The sequence below is a fragment of the Peromyscus leucopus genome, chromosome 19 (assembly GCF_004664715.2).
Source record: "Peromyscus leucopus breed LL Stock chromosome 19, UCI_PerLeu_2.1, whole genome shotgun sequence".
Classification (NCBI taxonomy): domain Eukaryota; kingdom Metazoa; phylum Chordata; class Mammalia; order Rodentia; family Cricetidae; genus Peromyscus; species Peromyscus leucopus.
Window position 1 is genome coordinate 40194131 of NC_051079.1, and position 22954 is coordinate 40217084.

At 43.2% G+C, this 22954-nt stretch overlaps 1 protein-coding gene across 5 annotated transcripts in view; it reads left to right on the plus strand.

Annotated features, from left to right (window-relative positions):
- Positions 1-22954, plus strand: part of LOC114694774 (synuclein alpha interacting protein) — a 139933-nt gene that overhangs the window by 111376 nt on the left and 5603 nt on the right. For 3 of the 5 annotated variants that reach the window (XM_028871823.2, XM_037197144.1, XM_037197143.1), the window contains exons 7-11: positions 8743-8868; positions 12226-12395; positions 17535-17627; positions 18181-19240; positions 20651-20721. In XM_028871823.2, coding sequence (XP_028727656.1) covers positions 8743-8868; positions 12226-12395; positions 17535-17627; positions 18181-19240; positions 20651-20721 — 1520 coding nt within the window. The remainder of the gene's footprint in view (positions 1-8742; positions 8869-12225; positions 12396-17534; positions 17628-18180; positions 19241-20650; positions 20722-22954) is intronic. The other 2 variants (XM_028871826.2, XM_028871825.2) reach the window with 1 other exon arrangement.

The window sequence follows — 22954 nt, forward strand, 5'->3', positions numbered from 1 at the left end:
TCTGTATGTTTTCCCATCATGATCTCGATGTCCGTTGCTCATAGAATTCTTCCTCTCTCCCATTGATTGGACTCCTGGAGCACGGCCTGGTGCCTGGCTGTGGATCTCTGCATCTGCTTCCATCAGTCACTGGGTGAGGGCTCCATGATGACAGTTAGGGTATTCAGCCATCTGATCACCAGAGTAGGCTAGTTCAGGCACCCTCTCAACTATTGCCAGTAGTCTAAGGTGGGGCCATCCTTGTGGATTCCTGGGAACTTCCCTAGCACTCTGTTTCTCCCTATTCCCACGATGTCTTCATTTATCATGGGGGTGTTTTGTTTGTTTTGTTGGTTGGTAATTTCTATTGACTATTTTTAACATTTATCAAAAAGCAAAATGGTAATAATTTATTGAGCACAAAGCAAAAGCCAAGTCTTTGTAAGACATCAACCAAGGATGCCTCATTGGAACAAAGGTGAGCAGGTGTGTTAACTAGAAGCCCCTTAGAACTAATTTCTCCATGGGACCTGTGAGATGCTCCAGAATAAGCTCACTGCAAATGCCTGATGACCTGGTTCAGTCCCCAGAGCCCATGTATAGGTGAGGAGGGGGCTGACTCCAGAAAGTTATTCTTCTGGCCCACAAGTGCATGCACACAATACTGATAATGAACTCAAAAAATTAATTTCTACATTATAAAAATCTCAGCATTATTAGCTGATCCCACGGATCTTGTCTCTGCCTCCCATTGAGGGTGATGGTTATAAATTATCTTTTAAAAACAAGGAAACCACAAAATACCAGTCTCAAGCTTAAAAAGAATAAGGAAGCCAGTATAGTATCAGAATAGATTTAATCAAATTTGTGGCAGAGAAAATTGCTTCTTATATATCTAACCCTCTAACTCCCCTCCACCCGCCTCCACCACACACACACACACACCCTTTGGCTTCATAGATTTTCCCAGGAGCAGTGAACTGTGGTGTTGCCAGTAAGATACTGGGCTTATTTCTTCAGCATGCCAATCACATCTTTTAAAAGGCTAGAAAATATTGCCATAGTCTTTCTTCCCTTTCTGTGTGTTTGTTTGCTTTTGGAGAGAGGGTCTCTCTGTGCAGTCTAGACTATCCTGGAACTCACTACAGGCCAGACTCGCTGACCTTCCTGCCTCTGCCTCCCAAGAGATGGGATTTGAAGTGTGCGCCGTCATGCCTGGGTTGGCCTTTCTTTAACAGTAATCATGTTAGCTGAAAGTTTATTCTGTGCCAAAGCATCTTCAGTTGATATAATACATATATAAACCAAGATAAATAAAAGAAAGATAAAGCATATGTACTGACACATACACATACACATGTATGCACACATGTTTCCTTGTGTGCCCAGCTCTATGCCACTGGATTTTTGTGTAAACTATCTGTAAGAGCTTTTTTATTCCATAAAGAAACTGAAGAAGGAAAGTTAAGTAAATGGCGTATACATTGTCTTACGGCTATTAAGAGTGAAGACTAGGTTTCCACTCAGGTCCTATGTCTTCAGAGTTTTTTTTGTCCATCTCTGTACAGATGGTTTGTACAGATTATTACAATGTCATTGATAGAGCAGAAGGTGACTTTCTATGATTTTACTGAACAATACCTTGTAATGGTTGGAGTATCTCACACAGGCCATTGAAGTGAGCAACTGTATAAATGCATGGAATTGTAAAAGGAGGGGGAAGTAGAAAGAACATTAAGAGTCTGAGTAAGTCATTGTCTTTAAAATATTAAAATTACATCTCTTTTTTTTTTTTTGCATTGTGCTTCCCAGTCCAATCCTCTGTCATTAATACAACCAATGACAATTATTATGCATTTACTAAGGATGTGTTATTATTGTACTTCTACTGGAAAGGAGAATAGAGGTTTTTAAATTTTTCTCCAGTCTTTGACCACTGCTAGTCTCCATAAGCCACTTTGGGTATCAAGCAAATTTATTAAACTACGGGATCGATGGCTTTACATCTCCAATTTCATTTGCTCATTCAAAGCCTAATTGGGCCTTCAGGGTATTTGTGCCAAGGTTGCAGCTGACTCCAGGAAAGGAGGAAGGGGCTAGCAGGCCTGTTCTGAGGCTCTGGGCAAAACCTGAGCGGCAGCATCCTTCAAGAAAATGTCAGTTGGATGCCAGCTTCTTCATTCACATCTCACAGCATGTTTCTTCGAACTCTTAAGTTGTGTGAACTACCACTTACAGAGCTGGAGTCTTAAGAAAACGTGGAATCTGATGACCTATCTGAAGAGACTTGTCAAACTTAGCTTCACGCTGGTATTCATCCTGAGGTTGTTCTCGGATGAGATGCGGTTTTTGTCGCATAAAATGCAGATTTGGGGGAGGCCATCTAATAGTACCCTCCAGAGAGCAGTCTACCCCCATGGAGAATATAGAAGCCCATTCGATCTACCAATTCTGTCCAGGGTCATCCTTCATTCGCCACAACCACTTATGTAACAGATAACCTGCAGAGCGGCTGAACTTGGAACCATGACAAGGCTAATATTTCCACAAGGAAGATTGTTATTGAGCAGTTTCTAATGGATTCAACACATGCAAGCCTTTCTCTGCCAGGCAGGCACTAGAGTGTATTCTGAGTTTTGTTTCCTCAGTAAATACGTTTGGAACGGATTAGACCAACCAAAGAAAATTACTCTCTGCTTCCTCTACTTGCTCTCTCCCCTCCTATAGATCTGTAAAGAATAGCCTCCAGTTGACTCCCAATTTGTGTCCTTTTTCTTGTAAAAATTACCTTCAAAGACCCCAGTACTGTAGGGTAGCCAGCAGTTTTAGTGGACTCCTGGAGTGAGAGATCTTTGGATGATAGAAATTGATTTTCCTCATCCTGACACTTGAAGTCTCAGAGGATACAATTATTTTACTGCCTGGCTATCCCTAGCAGAACTAGTGAAGGTGAAATCCTTGTGGGGACAGGAGGAGCAGGCCTGGGGTGTCCTTGCATAGGCTAGTCTGCCTCCCCAATTGGAAAGCTGGGGACGAAACAATTGAGACAGAACTGTGTTGATTCAGAGCCATTGTCTGTGTGGCTTGGGCATTTTACTCAAACATGAAGATTCAGGTTGTGTCCAGGTCTTCCCAGCAGAAATTCTGCCTGCAGCTGATGTGGAAGTGTCTCCCTTGATGCTTGGTTAGGGGGCTGTGTGATGTGCAACACTGAATTTGTGATTCCTTTGGTTCTTTTGAGCCTTTCTTGGGACATTTAGTCAAAACATTCTACAGAAACACCTTACCTTCATAAAGCTGGCTACTGCACCTAGTCTTTATTTTAAATTTTGGTAATTTTAAACTTTAAATTTTAAAGTTTGGTATTTTTAAGGACTCTTTTGAAGTAAGAAAAGGCTCATAAATTCCTGTACATGGTCATAGGCAGCGCAGGGCATGATGATGAAGGGCATGCTTTTACATGCTCTGCTGCTGTTCTGTGGTTCATTTTAACCAGAGAAGAGTTCTTTCCTGGACTTTATTGCTTCTTTGACTATTGTTTCACAGTCCTGGGGCAGAAATATGTAATCAATCTGAAGGTGCTATTGTTAGAGAGGAAAGAGAAGTAGAGAAATCTGTGTTTTGTTGATGTTCTGTTTTGCTTTGGTTCTCTGATAGTCTTGGTAGGTAGCATAGGCTCACAGAGGACTTGGGATCCTTACATTTTAGCCTCCCCAAAACCTGAGATTTCAGATGTGCTTTCTACCACCACTGCTGGCAGGAAAACCTGATTAGCACAAACATCAGTCTACACTCCAAGTACTGATCTTGAAAAGGTAACTAAGCCAGAGCTCCCCGGCCTGCAGACTGACAGCTAACCAGGGTTTTCTCTGAGCCCGAGGGCTCTGTAGGAGCAATGCCTGCTGGAACCAGAGCTGTTGGAGAAATGAGCAGTTGTGGGAACTGGAGCCCGAAAGATGGAAAACAGAGTCACAAAGATCACTGAGCCCTAGTGCTCAGTGGGTCTTAATCGTACCAAGTCCTTGCTCGGTGGCTTTGCATGCATGCATGTAGAAAGAAGGGGGGGAAAAGGAATCCAAAACAAGAAAAGAGGAGCGAAGAGAGAGGGTGTCCCGTGCCTTTGTGTTTTGTGTGTATGACATGCCATGAGAACGTCCCTCTTGGTTGTTCTGAGGACTTAATGAGGACCAGCACACTGCCCAGCCCAATGTATGCTCTAGATAAATGCTGGCTACTATGGCAAATCTTCCAATGTGTTGATTTTATTGCTATTGGTGTAGTCTATTTACTCATTTTACTTTAAGTAAAGCATAAGACAAACTTACCAAGGAATTATTTTGGCCTTGATTACTTAATGCTTATATGCATCTTTATTCCCCACATCTTGCCATCTCTGTATCCTACATTTACCTTACAATAAATGATGTACAAGTATTCATGACCACTTCTTTTTACATTTTAATATCTTGATAAATGGGGTGAATCTCTAAATTGATGTTGTATTAGGTGTGATGACCTATTGTTGCAGAGAAAGCTGTCTCCTTCAGGTTGTACCACAAACTGTAGGGATTTTATTGATACCAGCAATAAAACTGTGACATATACTTCAGTTAAACTTTTATTAGACTTTGTTCAGCACATCTTTGAAATTGCATATATTAATTGCCCCCTTAAGGAGCTTGCATTGCCTTTGGGAACACTTAAGTTGCAATGTTAAAACAGGTTATCCAAAGGCCAGAAAATCCTCAGAAGAGGAAATCAGTGTATGAGAGAAGTTCTTGGTCCATAGATGTAAGATGAATTGATACATGGATTGGGTGAGTGGATGGATGGATGGATGGATGGATGGATAGATGGATAGACTTTGTATTGGAGAGTTATTCCTCAAAATAGAAACAGTAGAGACAAACTTCTCTATCCATGTGACTGCTTAGAATGTTCTCTGAAAGCAATATTTACCAAAAATGAAAATCTGACATTGCATTCCTGCAATGAAGAAGAACACACGCACACACACATACACACATGCATGCATGTATGCATGTATGCATTCACACACAGACAAGAAGGAGAATCTGAATGCATTAAAGGCTAGACATCGTTAAATATGTATCTCATACATGTTTACATTCCTCATTTCATTCTAGGACTCTGCATCTGTATGTGCCCCAGAATCAGCCCAATTTTTCTCATAATGAGTGTTAAAGATCTTATGTGAAAACAAGGGAAAACTAGCCATCCATCCTGAAATTCTAAATGCATTTAATCAGAAGACCACTTATGCAGTCCCTCTGAGTAGTAGTACCAATCCAAATGGCATGACAGGAAAGACTTTTATTTCTTTACAAGATATGAGTAAATAGACCAATAGCTTTTTCTTCTTAACATTGTGTATATTTTTTAGTTTTTATTAACTTTTAACAGTTAGGTTTCATTATGGTGCCTTTTTCAAACAATTTACTTTTGTTGCTTCTGTTCCCACCTCTTCTCCCCCACACCCCATCCTTCCCTTAAGTCAACATACCCCAGTACCCTCCTTTCCACTCTCATGTCATGTGATCTTCCTCCACACTTCTTGTTCCATTCTCATGGTCTTTCATCTAGTTTCATATGAAAGAACTGTACTATAGAAAATACGAAACAGAATTTGAGGTGTCAGGCCAAAATGTTGTTCTGAATCAGTAAAAGTGTTTCTGCCTTGTATGAGTCTTAGGTAAGGTCTCCAACAGCCACAAGAAAAGATGGGTGGTTATTGTAACAGTTGTTCATCTGATACTGGCTCAGAGCACTCAGGAGCCAGGACAACTTTCTTTTCTCACAGAGCCCTCATGTGTCTTGTTCTCACAGATTACCTGGCCCCTTGCTGAGGGCCCTAGATTTTTCTCCACATTTCTACATTTCTAGGATAATTCTTAGACTTAAAAAAAAATGTAGTATTCTATTGCTGACAGTCCCATTCCTAAAGGTCAAAACACTGTGATTTTAGTAAAGTGTGTGTCTGGACAGGTGGAATGGACACACCCACAAGAACATTCAGTTGGATCTGAAAAATATGAAAATTTGCATAAGATATTTTCCAAATAGGACATTTCAAATACCTTGAGTTCTCTTGAACTTTACTTGCTAAAGGAGGCTGGTAGAAATCAGACAGCATTCCTCACTGTCCTGGGCTAGTTTTATGTCAACTTGACACAAGCTAAAGTCATCTGAGAGGAGGGAACCTCACTTAAGAAAATGCCTCCATAATATCCAGCTATAGGGCATTTTCTTAATTAGTTATTGATGGAGGGTGGCCCAGCCCATTGTGGATGGGGCCATACCTGGGCTGGTGGTCCTGGGTTCTATAAAAAGCAGACTGAGCAAGCCAGTAAGCAGCACTCCTCCGTGGGCTCTGCATCAGCTACTGTCCTGGGTTCCTACCCTGACTTCCTCAGTAATAACTATGATATGGAAGTGTAGACCAAATAAACCCTTTCCTCCCCAACTTGTGTTTGGTCATGGTGTTTCATCTCAGCAACAGTAGCTCTGACTAAGACAGTTATAATTTTCTGATTTATAAAACAAGGTTGAGTAGGATGATTTCCCCAAAATCTCTTCCAATATGCAGTTTTAAGAGTCCATGGTTTATTATCATGGAACAAATCAAGTCACCCCAAGCTTGAAAAATGACCTATTGAAGAGGTTCTATTCTGTGTTGGGTGGGGCTGTCTTTCTCATCTGTAGAGACACTGCAGCCTTCTCTCCTGGAGCTTCCTCAAGTCTTAGCCATTGACTGCATGCCAATTGGTAATATCTTTAATCCTGATACAACTCATGGAGACTTGGCTTCTGTTTTTGCTGTTGCTTTTGGTTTTTTATTGCTATTTTGATTTTGGAGACAGGGTCTCTCTATGTATCCCTGGCTGTCATGGAATTTACTCTGTAGACCAGGCTGGCCTTAAACTCATAGTGATCCTCTTGCCTCTGCCTCCCAATCCCTGATCCACTGAGAAATTTTAAAGATTTATTTTATGTGTGTTTATTGGAGGTATGAGCATGTGAACTCAGAAGCCCAGGGAAACAAGAAGAGGGTGTCGGATCTCCTGGAGGTAGAGATACGGACCAGTCAGTGTGGGTGTTAGGAATAGAACTTGAGTCTGCCAAAGCTGTAGTCACCCTGAGTCATCTCTCTAGGCCCCTCACTGAAATTAAAAAAGAAAAGAAAAAACTAAGTAGCATAGCATAGTAACCTGTTTCCAAGTAAAAGAAATCCAATATTTTACCCCTAGTTAACTAGGCCAGTTTATTGTCTTGAGTACATGAAAACATTATCCATTCTGGTACCAATATCAGCTCCAATTTTCTGTAAGTTGGTCTTTGAAGAAGAGAGTTAAGCCTATCAGGATTTCCTTCTCCAATTTCTAGTTCTCAACCTGAGTCTCCAGGCTCAGTTCACCTCATTTTCTGGAGAACCTTGAAGACCTCCTTTGACTCTCTGCAAGGTCCATCTCCATCTGCAGCTAGCATTCATCCTGGCCTTCCAGGTCCACTCTTGCTCGGATGTAGGAATCGCTTCTATTTTCCTCATTTTGCTTTGGAGGGGTCTTACTCCAGCTTGCTTGCTTGGACAGAGTATGGCACAAATATTCTGTCTGTCCCCATGTGTCAGATACCTTTATAAACAGTGCCCTATTCACCAGCAGAGAGGAAAACATTAAAGGAGTTAGCTGTTTGGATCCAACATTCCTTCAGCAGATTAGCTGGCATGTTCAGAAGATGAAGGCAACTTTAATCCAAAAAAGTTCATGACCAGTCTGAACAAATAACCAGAGGGGAGAAAATCCTTTAAAAGGTTAAGAAGAAAGAAGTTGAAGGCTATTTCAAACACATGATCATCTTTTTAAATGTCACACTCCCCCCCACTAAGCTTCATGCTGTTGTTTTTACCACTCTCATATTTTTTTTAACTTTATATTTAATTCTTCTATTTTAAAACAGTGAAATCCCATCTCCTTGCTTTCTCCAAAAGCCATGGCATGAAAATACCACAAAACATTCCCTGAGTAAACTGCAAACAGATTACAGTGAAGCATCCTAATGCCTCGCTTTCTGGCTTTGCGTTTGAAAGACTTGGTCTCTGTGCCTTTGGACTCTTCCCTTTAGCATGGGGGCGGGGACCACTTTTAAAATACCACCAGCATTTGGTCAGAGACAAAAACAAGAAGTCCCTGCTTTATCTCAGCAAGGTTATCTTGTACTTGACAGCTTACAGTGTTGATTCATGTTCAGTCTGTGGACGGCAGGATGTTCAGGATTAGGGAGCCGTGGTTTAAGAATATAAATTTAAAGGTAAATCGAGTTGCATCAGTAGTCTAAGGCCTTGGGATAATCAGCTTGAAGCCTACAGGAAGCTTCACAGAACTGAAAGTGTTGCCTTAAGAGACTTGAAATCAAAAGACCTGGATTCAGTTTCCAACTTCAGAGCTGTGTGGCTGTGTGACTATGAGGACAGATACTTTCTGTGAATCTTTTTTGTTCCCTTCTGTGGCATAAGTAACACGAACATTTCCAAGGAAACTCCCTGCCTTTGAAATCCTCTATGTGATCCTCTTTTGCATTCCAGTGCGACCCACAGCTTCTCAGTGCATACTGAATGGGAATCTTCTTTTGATAGGATAAGCAATATTTGATGTTATATACCGCTCGTGAGTTATAATGCTGTTTCTTTATATTCAACTTCTCTGCATGGTAGTCCACTAATATCAAGTGCTCTTGTGTGTATAGGAGAAGATTCTCCTGTGGCTTCTTCAGTTCATGCAAGAACAAGGCATCTCACTGGATGAAGTGGACCAGGAAGGCAACAGCGCTGTTCATGTTGCCTCACAGCATGGCTACCTTGGATGCATACAGGTGCACAGCTTGCTGCTTCCCGTCGGGAAGGGGTATCTTGAGAAATAAAACAGGGAATGGGGGCAGTGGAGGGAAGGAAGGAAGGAATTCTATTCATTAGGAAAATGCCTGTACTAAATCAGCTTTTGTACTATATGATAAGTCTTAGGCCCCCTGAAGGCCTCTCCGCCGATGCAGCAAACCAAATCAGGAAAAACCCAAGTTTAATGGGTAAAGCATTCCCAGGTGATCCCAGGCCCCTCAGAGAGGAGACAGACCAAGAGGCCCGAAGAACCAGGAGTCTGTTTTCTGGGATGTGGGATGCTGCTTATATCCCCTGTGGGAGTCGTCTTGAGCCTCTCTGGGGGAGGAGCTGTGTTTGGCGGCTTTGAAGGGGAGGGTTTAGGGAACGAGATGGGGAGGGGAGTTGAGGTGGATCTTCCACCAGACTCCTTCCAAACATTCCAGACTCTTTGGGTATAGGGATGCCAGGGTGCCAGGGGTTGAGGTGGCGCTCCCACCCAAACACTATACAGTAGGGGCAGCAAGCTGGATAGTAGGAGCCCTGTGGTTTCCTTTCTTTGTGCTAGGACTGAGCTTCACAAATGCATTCCAAAGGCCCAGAGTCAGAGTGGCTAGGTAATTGATCCTCTTGGGCCTTCAGTGAACCAGGCTCAGCCTTGATTGGCCTAGGTTTCACCCAACAGCCCCGAGTAACCTCACCCTTCTAGCCCAACATGTCTTGCAACCAATCTCAGTTTCTCTGTGCACATGATAGGTAAAGATTACTAAGCAGAGTCACGGGAGAAGGGAGAGAACTGCAGCCACTGACCCAAGCCACAAGGTGGGCCCTCGGTGGGCAAAGGTTCCATGAGAAGGGAGGACTACATCTAGACAGAGCACTGAGCAGTGAGCGCTGGCTGCTCAGAAAATCACTCACGAATGTAGGCCAAAACACACGACTGTAAAAGTCAAGAGTATAATAAAAGCAAAAACTCAGGGAATAGCAGAAAGCTCTCTAGAGGACCTGTATTCACACATCTGCTCTTTGGAGAGCTAACTTAAGAGGAGATATTCAGAGATTCTGGATGTCGTCCCATCGGGGTTGGCAATTGTGCATCTCCTCATTTAAGACGCCAACGTGGAGAGGAGTTTAGATAAGAAGGTGTAGCTGGAGAGAAAGCCGAATTTCTTACCCACATATGCAAAATGATTAAAAGAATGGTGTTGTTTTTCTATGGAAGAAAAACAGCTGGATGAAGATTTTTAAAAAGAAAATAGACAGCTCTTTTCATGACATGAAATGATGCTTGATAATCCTGAAACGAACATTTCATAAGCTAGTGAGTGACTGAAGCCTGAAGAAACCCAGGTAATGTCACTATGTCTGTTTACATCCTAGATTATTTTCTTTTAAATATGTGGAGAGAAGCAGTCTGTCCTCCAAGAGCGTCTGTCACTCCACTTCACACAAAGGATGTTTTGGGCACTAGGGCACCGTGGAAACTTGGATAACCCAGACGGGGTCTATCCACTGTGTGTGAGATTAAAAAATAATAATAATAATAATGAGAGACTAGAGCAAGTAAGAGGCCTCATGGGTTGAGAAAGGGGGTGGGGGAGGAGAGCCAACTGCAGGGGTCAGAGTCAAGGGCAGGAATAACAGTGTGTGTTTATACTGAGTCTCTGGGAGCACCTTGCTGACAGGGTCTCTGTGACACCCTGAGAGAGGGGAGGAAGTAGCTTTCTGGAAAGCTGACCTTTCCTGGTGAGCAATCATAAACTAAGAGGAAAATGAAGCTCTTTAATGACGTCTGAGTCTAGCAGTCTATGATAGTAAACACAAGCCCTGTTTGTGGGGAGGAAATCCTTACCACCAAAATAAGCTGAAGTTTTCAATATCATCGTGTCATCAAAGGATATGTCAGGGAGCAGCAAGTTATTAATGTTCATGTGACAGCTTCCTCACTGACACTAACAACAGCACAGTAGTAATATGCAACCATCCTCATGTTTTCAGGTCACTGATTTCAGCCACGCTCTGTCAAGTCCCCCTCTCCTCTATTTATGGTACTTTGGCCAAATGCCATCATGTCTCCACTTGCTTTTGCCTATGAAATTTTACTCCAGAACAGTTTTAAACCTCAACATTAGGTCTGATTCAAACTTTGCCATTCTCCTCCACACCCTGAGAATAGATGAGGGACTCACAATGAGGCAGGATTGGCCCTTAACACACCTTGTGGGATTCTACCCACCCCCACTCCAGCTGCACCATCAAAAACAAAGAGAAGGTATAAAGAAAGAAACTCAAATGTCCTCTCCCTCAGCTTCGAAAGGCTGTGGCCTTCTTGGAAGTCCTTCCTTCAGCTCCTCTTCACCTGGCTCTGCTCAGTGCTGTGTTCTATGGCAACCTCCAGGTACAGAGGCTTTCGGGATCCTCTGGAGTGCCTCCATTGGTACTTGACATGAGAGATCTGGCTCCAACTTTGCCTCTTTTACCCCATACACATCCTTCCAACTATGGTACACCCGCTGCCCACTACTCTAGAGAGCCCTCTCCCTTGGGGAAGGGACAAGTTCACACCAAGCTCCCTGCTACAAAGTCTGTTCAATTCGTGTCTTCGCCATGGCCCAAGTGAGCTACCTCACAGCTTCCCCTGGCCACTGTACCATCTCTTCCCAGTTATTTTGTGCCTGATCAGGAAGGCCTGGCAAGAGCTTAGCCAGTGTTATCCCAAAGCCAGTTCCCCAAGGGAACAAGAACAGGCAGACAGAATTCCACTCTCCACATCCTACAGCACCTCTGACTTTAAGAGTGCTTTCTTTTGAACCCCCAATAATCAAAATGACAAAATGCCCCAAACATTGCATTGCCAGTCTCCTAAAGAGGATGAGGGGTCGGTGGGCCTCCCCCTGTAGTCTACAGGAAGGAATTCGCAATGCCAGTTTGGTCCTGTCGTTGTTGACTGTAAAGGGAAGCCTCTAGCATCAGTTGGGTGGATCACTGGCAATGCTTTTCTCTAAACTGGAGTTTCCCACCCAACACCATGGACTCTGATAACTGGCTTTGAAATGATGAGGAAAAATTCTGCCCTGAATTCTGTTATAGTCTGTTAAAAAAAAAAAAAAAAATGTTTGGAAGGAAGTCCTGGGGCTAGCGAGATGGTTCAGCCATTAAGAGTACTTCATCTTCTTCTAGAGGTCCCAAGTTTGGTTCCCAGTACCCCCACCAAGCAACTCACAACCATCTATAACTCCAGCTCTAAGGAGTTTGATGCCTTCTTCTGGCCTCTGTAGACACACGCAAACACACAATCTGTTTAATAAAAACAAAAAAGTCCTGATATATTCAATGTTTTTTGTATTTTCTGGCAGACCCTGGTGGAGTATGGAGCAAATGTCACCATGCAGAACCACGCTGGGGAGAAGCCCTCCCAGAGTGCTGAACGCCACGGGCACACCCTGTGCTCCCGGTACCTAGTGGTAGTAGAGACCTGCATGTCCCTGGCCTCACAAGTGGTAAAGCTGACAAAGCAGCTAAAGGAGTAAGTGGCCTCTTGATTCCTAGAGAACCAAGTCTGCCTTGTATTTGTTATGCTTAGCTCTCAGCCAAGGGCTTTGCAGAGTTCCCTCCATTCTCGTTGGGAAGGGAACCGGGGCATTCTCATCTTTTCTTCCTGCATCCTAGATGCTCACAGCCTGTGTCCATGCTTCACATGCCAGCTCCAAAGAGGCAAAATGGTATCAAGCTGCGGAGCGCCGGGCAAGCTCACCAACAGGAAATCACGGTCTTTGTAGAGAGGGAGCATCCGTCTGCATGCCTGTCACCTCAGGGACGGGTCATAGCAGGGCTGGAGCAGCACACAGCATCCTCTCTGTCCTTTCCACCTTAGTGTAGGAAATCATGAAGAGTATGAGAGAGGGAAAGGCTGGGAATGGTTCCCCTTTCAGTTCCTCAACAAGGAAAGTGTGTCTTTTGGAAATTACAGATAGAAGTGTCTTAATACCCAGCAGCAGTCAATTTATTAGAGGAAAAATGAAGCCGGGTTTTAATTAGCTTTCAGAATATAAATGTCATTTCCTAAAGTCAGTTCTTTGCTTGATTGATTACTGCACTGGGACACATTGCCTATCAGGTGTCAGAGTAGCATTTTTGTTTGTTTTGTTGTTTTGTTGTTTTTTGTTTTTTTCTGGGAGATGACCACAAAACAAATACTTGAGGAAACTGATACAGGGTGCAAGTACATCATGTAGGATTCTAGAAACAATTGAGAGTTTAGTATGGGGGGCTGGAGAGATGGCTCAGAGGTTAAGAGCACTGGCTGCTCTTCCAAAGGTCCTGAGTTCAATTCCCAGCAACCACATGGTGGCTCACAACCATCTGGAATGAGATCTGGTACCCTCTTCTGGCCTGCAGGCACACATGTGGGCAGAACACTGTATGCATAATAAATAAAAATAAATCTTTTTTAAAAAAGAAAGAGTTTAGTGTGAGGAACCAACCTCAGCCCTTAGAAATCTTAGAGATCATACAACTGCCATATTGAGGGAGTTTTCCTGGTAACTGGGATCAGGATTCCAAGAAGGTTGACAGATTAGAAGAACAAAAACCCTCAAGCTTTGAACTAAATTTTAGAAGAAAAACATAAAATCTTATTTTTGAAATGCTTATGCCTATTCATATACATTTACTAGTGATAGTTATAGATATTTATAATGTAGTACAGTACAGTAAAATTAGCTTGGCTGTAGTGGTGCACACCTTTAATCCCAGCACTCGAGAGGCAGAGGCAGATGGATCTCTGTGAGTTCGAGGCCAGCCTGGGCTACAGAGTGAGTTCCAGGAAAGACACAAAGGTACACAGAGAAACCCTGTCTGGAAAAAATAAAAAATAATAGTAAAATAAAGTATAGTGGGTGATGACTCTACTCTAGTTTTTAAAAAAGTTATGTTTTTATGTTATATTCATGAATGTGTTTGTCTACATGCTTGTCTGTGCCCTATGTGTGCCTGTTGCCCACAGAGACCAGAAAATGTGTCTCAGATCTCCTGGAACTGGAGTTGCAGTTATAAGCCACCTTGTGGGTGCTGGAAATCAAACCAGGATCCTCTGAAAGAGCAGCCAATGCTTTTAACCACTAAGCCGTCTCTCCAGCCCTCTACAAGAGTTTAGTGAGAAAAAAAAAAATGCATCCTATTTACAACTTACTTGGGGGAGAAAAGAGCCAGGATGGATAAGGGACCTTGATTGGTCGTAGATATGGGTCTTGTAACACTGTGATGTGGCCTTGGGCCCCCTGTGCCTTCCTTGAGCTCAGGCAACCTTTTGTCTCCCTAATGCCCTCCTCTGCCTCAGAGATGCAAGCCTCGTGTGCCCCTCATGTTGCCAGTGTCTAAAGTAATCTGAATTCAAAGGCTAAAATATTGAAAGATTTCCTCCAAGTACCCTCTGTCAGCTAAACAAAACTTCTCCATGACAGGTGAGTCTGGGAGGACTACAAGATCTCACTGTAGCTGAAGGAAGGGTGTACATTAGTCGATAACCTAATAACTCATTGAGTTATTTCTCCACAGTGAACAGACTCTTACGTAAATCTTTACGTATTTACACAGCTTTCTGAATAAGGGAGTAGTTAGAATACAAGGAATACATTTTGAAAATTAGAGCAGCTGGGACTATAACTCAGTGGTAGAGCACTTGCCTGACATGCAGAGGCCCTGGGTTCGATCCTAAAGTCTTGGGAATGTAAGGAGATTGTTACTCAGTGCCTTTCTAGAAAACACTGCAGCATCATCCATCCCCTTCAGTGTTGAACAGACATACTCATAAAGAGGAATTTGAAAAACATCCCATAGAATATTTTTCCTAAAATTTCACACCCAGAAAATAGATTTTTTTTAAATCTCAGCTTTTATGCCACAGACTCTGAAAAATGTTTTATGAGCTGCATAGCTACTTTGCTCTTTTATTGGTGAACTCTACAAATTCACTGACCACTCCCTCTGTTAGTTATCCTGGGATAAGCAATTCCTATATACTGATACACGGCAGCCATTCAGTTGTCTTGAAATCTAAATGCTGTGGGCAAATGCTGTTAGCCCAGTGACAAGATAAAATATGTGAGATGCTCTTGTGGGCCCTGATCTTTCATGTATTATGTACTTTCGTGAAGTGAGCAAACCCAGAAGTGTATAGAGAAATTCCATGAAGCGGCCACAGAGCTCTGTGTCCTTAATGCTGTGGGACATTAGTAACAGGCAAAGGGAGGGAAATAATTACCAACGCTTTAAAACACCTGAGTTTTGCCCACCTGAGCTTTGGGGATTGATAGCCTTGAGCACTTCTCCTTCTTCTTAGAATACTGTTCCCACCTCCTTCACAGCCATTGCTACTGCCTAGAAATGGCAAACTTCAAGTCTACTGAAGTCCCTCTTAGTAAGCCTAGGTATTTGGAATGGAATTCTGTCTCACCAGGAAAGTACTAAACCCTAATATATCAGTGTAACCTTACTTGGAAATCAGATATTCACAGAAGATATTGAGTCCAAGTGGGGTCATGGGGTTGAGTCCTAACCAGGTGACTAGAGCCCCTATAAATAATAGAGAGTGGCATATGTCATGTAAACATAAAAGCAGTGTTCATGGGTAAATATCTACAAACCATAAAACCAGAGTTTGCCAGTAATAACTAGAGCAGCAATAGGCGACAGGCATGGGATAAATACCATCATGGCCCTCAGGAGGAACCAACATGGCTGACAACTTCCTCTCAGACTACTTAGACCTCCCAAACTGCGAGCTGATGAATTGCTGTTGTCTAGGGCTGGAGAGATGGTTCAGTTAGTTAAAAGCACATGCTGCTCTTGCAGAGGACCGTTCCCAGCACCTACATCATGTGGTTCACAACCACCGATAACTCTAGTTCCAAGGGATGTGACGCCCACTTTTGACCTCTAGGGGCGCTAAGCACACGTGTGGTTCACAAACATACATGCAAGTACTCACACACACACATCAAATAAAAACAAAAATTCCTTTTAAAGTTTCCTGTTGTTTAAGCCACCAGGTTTGTGACACTCTTAGAGCAATCCCAGCATACTGACACAGTACACAAATACAGTTTCTCTCTGTGATTAAGGCTGACTGAGCCTTTCTGGAAGCTCCCTTCAAATCTGGAGAATCAGAGTGTCCTCTGTTCTTGTGTTCCAACCAACAGTCACACAATTGATGTCAACTGGGAATTTTTTAATTCTGTCCTAGTTCCTAAAAGACACCTAATAAATCTTTTAAACGTTGACTGTATAATCGTCCTCTACCGACTTTTGTGTGTGCACCTTTCTCTAGCCTACTAGGTCACTCGTGTTCTCAGGGTGCTTTATCTTTCTTAATAATGCCTGTGTTTCTGGGGTTTTTTATATATTTTTTGTTTTATTTATTTTCTGTGTATGGGTGTTTTGTCTGCACATATGTCTGAGCACTGTGTCTGTGCCTGATGCCTGAAGAAGAGGCCATTGGATCCCCTGGAACTGGAGTTATGCATAGTTGTGAGCCACTATGTGGGTGCTGATTCAAACCCAGGTCCTCTGGAGGAGCAGTTAATGCTCTTAACTGCTGAGTCGTCACTCCAGCCCCTATTTCTGTCTCTTAAAATACTACACACACACACACACACACACACACACAAAACTTGGTATGTATCCCGACTAGCACAGTGGGGTGTTTTTAGTCCTATATTAAGCTGGTGTCAGCAAATAGTAAAGTGGGCAAAGCCGCTCACCACCTATTTTTGTAAGTAGTTTGGTTGGCACACAGCCGCACATGTTCATCTGTGTGTTATGCAAGGTTAAAGTCAAGCCACAAGGACAGAGCTGGATAATTCTAAAACCTTAGTGACTCCTAAGCCTAAGATGTGGGCTATATGGTCCATTAAGAGTTTGCTAAGTCCTGCTTTGGATACCTTTGTGTTTTTGTTTTTATTGCTGTTGTTTAAGATTTATTTTGGTTCCTATTTTATGTGTATGTGTGTGGGCCTGAGCACCATGTGTGTGCAGGTCATCATGGAGACCAGGAGAAGCACTGAATCTCCTAATTGCAATTACAAGTTGTTCTGAGTGACCCAGGGTGGGTGCTGGGGATCAAACCCAGGTCCCCTACAAAAGTTCCAAGTTCAAGGGGGAAACCCTGTCTCAAAAATGAAGGTGGACAGCAACTGAGGAAGACATTCAACATTACCTTCTGGCCTTCACGTGCACATTCACACACATGTATGCAAACCCACACACAAATGAGACTCTATTACACATAGTATTCTGTAATATTCCTTTTCATTTAAGACTAGTGGAGTATAATATACAATAAGTTTTTTGTATGTCCGTAGGTATTCAGTATTCAGGTAATATTACTTTAATAGTTGCCACTGCAGAAATGATTGAAATTCCTTCACTCTTATTGATGAGCTTTTAGTTTTTTCACAGTTTGTCACTAACATGAACAATAAATGTCCTTTTCAATGCTTTTGATCGCTTCCTTGGCAAACTCTATGAACCATAAGAATGAAGACTAAACGCTTTTTAAGGCTCCTGAATGGATTGCCATTTACGGCCTTTTCATGAGGATTCCTCTCCCTCCAGCTTCAGCAGTGGCCATGCATCAGACATTGTGTTCTTTGGTTGTTTCCTGCAGGCAGACAGTGGAGCGTGTCACACTGCAGAGCCAACTCCAACAACTTCTAGAAGCCCAAAAGTCAGAGGGCAAATCACTCCCGTCTTCACCCAGGTAATACCAGTCATGTTGGTGTTTGAACTGTTGAGTATTTGAAATCATTAAATCTCCTTCTAGTATTCCATTTAATGTTTTTCAAGAAAATGACAACAGAAAACATTTTAATTTAACTTGATTTCAAATAAATTAAAAGGTATCACAATGAAAAGTCTGTGTCTGGGGTCACAGGACCCAAAGTCGTCCCCAGCTTTTCCATTTCTTTGTGCCACAGCTACAAACAAGTCATGTTCTCTTTTGTTGCCTTGTGAAATGAGAATAAGAACATACAGCTTTACTAGACCATTGGAAACAGAAGTGAAGTAATTCACACAAAGTGGTGGGTAAACAATAAAACAGAGAAATGTTGTAGCCATGAAATTTGGGGTTGTTATGCTCTGGCTACAGCTGCTAGAATGGAGTCTTTGCTAATTGTTCTGGAAAAACCATTAAGTAACTCCAATCTTGTTTTCCATAGATTGATAATCATATTAAAGGTCGTGCAAGGACCGATGGCTGCATTTAGTGCAGTAAAAAAAATCATCTCACATGTCCTTCCTCTTCCTTTCAGTTCACCCTCCTCACCAGCTTCTAGAAAGTCCCAGTGGAAAATTCTAGATGCAGATGACGAGGCTACAGGCAAGAGCAAAACAGGAGCCCAGGAAGGAATACAAGTTCTTGGAAGCTTATCAGCATCCAGCAGGGCTAGGACCAAAGGAAAAGATGAAGACTCTGACAAAATCCTACGTCAGTTATTGGGGAAAGAAATCTCAGAGAATGTCTGCACCCAGGAAAAGCTGTCATTGCAATTCCAAGATGCGCAAGTATCCTCTAGGAATTCGAAAAAAATACCTCTAGAGAAGAGGGAGCTGAAGCTAGCCAGGCTGAGGCAGCTGATGCAGAGATCATTGAGTGAGTCTGATACAGACTCAAACAATTCTGAAGACCCCAAAAATACTCCTGTGAGAAAATCAGACAGGCCCAGGCCACAGCCCATTGTGGAAAGTGTGGAGAATATGGACAGCGCAGAAAGCTTACACCTGATGATAAAGAAACACTCTCTGGCATCAGGACGCAGGTTTCCTTTCAGTACAAAGGCCTCCAAATCCCTGGATGGGCACAGCCCATCTCCCACTTCAGAGAGCAGTGAACCAGACTTGGACTCTCATTGTCCAGGCTTGGGGATGACTCCTCCAACCCAGCCTTCTGCAGACCCCACTCAGTCCAGCCCTGACAGCTCCACTGCCCAGAAAGTTGCCACAAGCCCCAAGAGTGCCCTCAAGTCTCCATCATCCAAGCGCCGGACATCCCAAAACTCAAAACTCAGAGTTACCTTTGAGGAGCCTGTCGTGCAGATGGAGCAAACGAGCCTTGAACTAAATGGAGAAAAAGACAAAGATAGGGGCAGGGCCCCCCAGAGGACTAGTGAATCAGGGGAACAAATGAAAAGGCCTTTTGGCACGTTCCGATCCATCATGGAGACTTTAAGTGGGAATCAAAACAACAATAATAACTACCAGCCAGCCAACCAGCTGAAGACCTGCACACTGCCCTTAACATCACTCGGAAGGAAGACAGCAGATACCAAGGGAAATCCTGTGAGCCCTGCTAGCAAAGGAAAGAACAAGGCAGTGAGTGCTACTTAGAGATTGTGCTTGTGTTACTTTTAATTGATAGCGTTAGTGTTAAAGCCCAGGTCACTGACTTGTGCTACCTTGAGAGGGTCACCTCAAAATTCAGAAACCCATATATATAATGAAATGTGCCAGGTTAAAATATATACCTTCACTGGGTGGTGGTGGCACACACCTTTAATCCCAGCACTTGGGAGGCAGAGCCAGGCGGATCTCTGTGAGTTCAAGGCCAGCCTAGTGTACAGCGCAAGATCCAGGACAGGCACCAAAGCTACACAGAGAAACCCTGTCTCGAAAAACCTAAAGAAAATATTTGTGTGTGTGTGTGTGTGTGTGTGTGTGTGTGTGTGTGTGTGTGTGTGTGCCCTTGCACTTCCTTTGGAGAATGCAGAGAGAAGTGGGTAAAGAAATCACAGATTAGGTCTGGACTCTTTGTCTTGTGCTTTGGGCATGAGGGGCATTTATACAAGATGAAACTACCAGTCAGCATAAAATCAGTCCTTTGTTGGCATTGATTCTGCCTTGGGAAGAGTTTGTTCTCATGGACTAGGTACTCTCAAGTCCAACTTAAAGGCACATAAACAGAAACCCCAAACTACTCAACTCGAATGACCTTTGGAATGAATCACACACACTCACACTCACACACACACACACACACACACACACACACACAGGGACTGCCACATGGCCTGATCCTACACAGATCTCTAAGTGTTGATTAGATACTGGAGAGACTGAGTGCTTGCCAGGATGCAGGAGATGCCAGAGTGCACTGTGAAGTCATTTATAACAGCGTTTCTTGGAAACTCCTCCGTAAGTCAACATCCCATGATAGGATGATAGGAACATCTTTCTAGGCAATGATTTCTGCATGTTCTGTGTTTGTCATGCCACCAGAAGCAGTACAGCAGCCAAAAATGCAAAAGTCCCTGTGGAAGGAATGCCTCGGATCATTCACTGTTGCATTAACTAAGCCACTCAGTGGTGTCAGAAGCTCAGAATTTTTCTTCGTTGGGTTGTTAAACTCCCGTTACAACACAGTCTTAAGAACTGTCTGTATTTCTTGCTGTGATACCAAATCAAGTTTTAGTTAATACCTCTTCAATAGCCTCATCACTGACTTTTAAATTGTCTACCAACTACTTTATCATGGATTTGTTTCATCTAGAGAGGGCATTCTCCAGCTAAGGCACCAGACTTTTTGCATTAAAAAAATTAAAGCCTAATTTTTTTCCCCACATAACTTAACAGAGCCTCTGGATCGGCAATAACGCTAAAGTCATTTCCACAGTTTCCCACGATCTTTTCCTCTAATGTATCCTGCATGCCTTGCATTAACCGGGGCCTGTGCATGTGATGAGCTTGTTGCATGCTTTCGGATAATTCTCGATTGCACTTCTCTAGGAGATGTACAGCAGCTGTCTCCATCTTGCCTCTAACGTGCGGGTTGAAGAGCATCTGCGTGACTACGCACGGTATGTGGCGTGGGGTGCACTGTGAGGCCCCGCCATGCCTTTGCTTGGAGTTGCATGAGCTTTGAAATGATGCATCTGCAACACTTTTAAGCCGGGGATAAACACCAAGGGAGAAGAAACTCTTCCCCACAAAGAGACATGGGTTCAGGTGGCAGCTAGGTCCTAAGAAGGCAGCTGGTAGCCATTGGAGGATGGGGCGGGGAGGGGGGGGCTTTATCCCAGTGTCAATCAGGAGAACCTACTCTGTGCACAAACTCCCTGTGTTTCTCAGTTGACTTTGGACCTTCAGTTTGCATTTTTAAGGGAGCATGGTGCCAAGTAAGTATAGAAATTTGGTTCAGTCATGGGTAGAAGGGGTCAGCTGCCTGTCAGAAATCAGAATCTAGAGTGTGAGCCAGGGTTTTGCCTCAGCGCTACTTACAAACTGCAGGTGCCTTTCATCATCACTGTGCTGTCCTCAGGGGAAGCATGCCTCTGCCTCTGCAGAAGCTCTCTCACTTAGCACAGTGACCCACTTCCGGTCCAGAAGCCATTCTGATGAAGGTCTACCAATAAAATAAGGGTCTTCCTCAAACAAAATGTTCACAAGTCCATATGCATGGACTATGTATGTACAAGAAAGAGGAGCCTGTAGCCAGTGAGTGGGACTCCTCCTTGGGCAAAATCCTTCTGAGGTACAGCATGTGTTTCCAGACCTGGCAGCAAGTGAGTGGAGTGACCGGAAAGTAGCCTAAGTTAATGTGGTCAGTGCCTTTTGATTGGTTTATTTGGGAAGGGTTTACCCTCAAACCCCATTTAAAAAGCAATCTGTTGGTTTTAAAACATTTCAGTAATTTGAAAGTCAGGACATGGTATTCAGCTTTTCTCCAAAATCCCCCAAAGAATGTGTTTACTATACATACAGATTTTAGTTCAAAATACTAAATTTCCAGAGAAATCTTTCTTTTTTTCCCCCTGTCTAGATCAAATTTAGTCTGCTTATGTCTATATCTATTCTGGGTGGAAAACAAATATTAATCATGTTAGAGAATATCATCGGGGTCTCGTTAATTCAATGCATTGAAGGAACAGCCTTAGACTCCTCATAGTCACTAGTGACCAGCTGACAGTCTAAATGCAGGGTCAGGACTGCTTCCAGCCAGCCTGGGACAGAGGCTCCCATTCAGTGCCAGTGTTAGAGATGGGAAAGGGACAGGGAAGAGCTCTTCATCCTCTCAAACACTGGTCCTCCCCAGCTTCTGTGCCTCTCAGCCTCATTCCCAATGCTTACACGCTCTCCCGCGCCTGTCTTGGGTTGGATGTGTCTTCTTGGTGCCTGGAAAGTTCTGCCTTTGTCCCTGAGACAAGGAAGCACAAAGACTTGGCAAACTCCCTGGGAGCAGAGAGGAAAATGCCTCTCATTTCTTCCAGGCTCCTACAGCAACTGGGAACAAGATAATTAGTGTTACAACAGATTCTTCCTGCCAGAAATGTTTCACCCGGTCTTTCTCTTTTACAAGGAAAGGAACAAAGCTGAGCATTTTAGTCTAATAGGATTACAAAACTTCAGAGTACAAAATGAGATTATGGGGCCACTCAGATGAGTAGAGCGCTTTTCCTACTGCAATTACAGGATAGTCCTTCTGAAGACTCAGTCACTGAGCTAGTAGATTTAGTGACAAGTTTGAATTCATTGCCAAACATTTAGAAAATCCAAACAATATGTATGTATAGTCAGTGTATTAAATAAGCATCCAGCCCTCTTCCTCTCACTGCCCTATATCCTAATACATACATTACTATGGTTTTAGTTTAACATGGGTTTCCATGAAAAAGAAGTCTAGTTTGTTTGATGTTTGTTTCTCGAATTGGAGAGAATGAATTCTTCCTATTCTCTCTGCATCATATGCACACAGATAACACAAGCCTAGCCTACTCCACAGATGAACCAAGAATGCCCCTCTACTTGAAATAAAGATTCCTCGGAGGAACTGAGGCTAGAATGAAAGGTTTAAATGGACAATATATAACTAACTCTGGTGCCTGCAGCATTTACCTGAGGGCAAGTGTTCATCTGTCTGTCAGTGGTGACTTCAAATCTTGACCAAAGAACTTGCTAGAAGATCAAGTAGTTCCTTGAAATGGTGGTGGGCTGCCCCGACTTTGGGTGGAGATGTTGACAGCCCCCTGCTACTGACCCTCTTGTTAGCAGATATGAGATGGTGGCATCAGCTCCAGGACTCTGGAGTCCCAA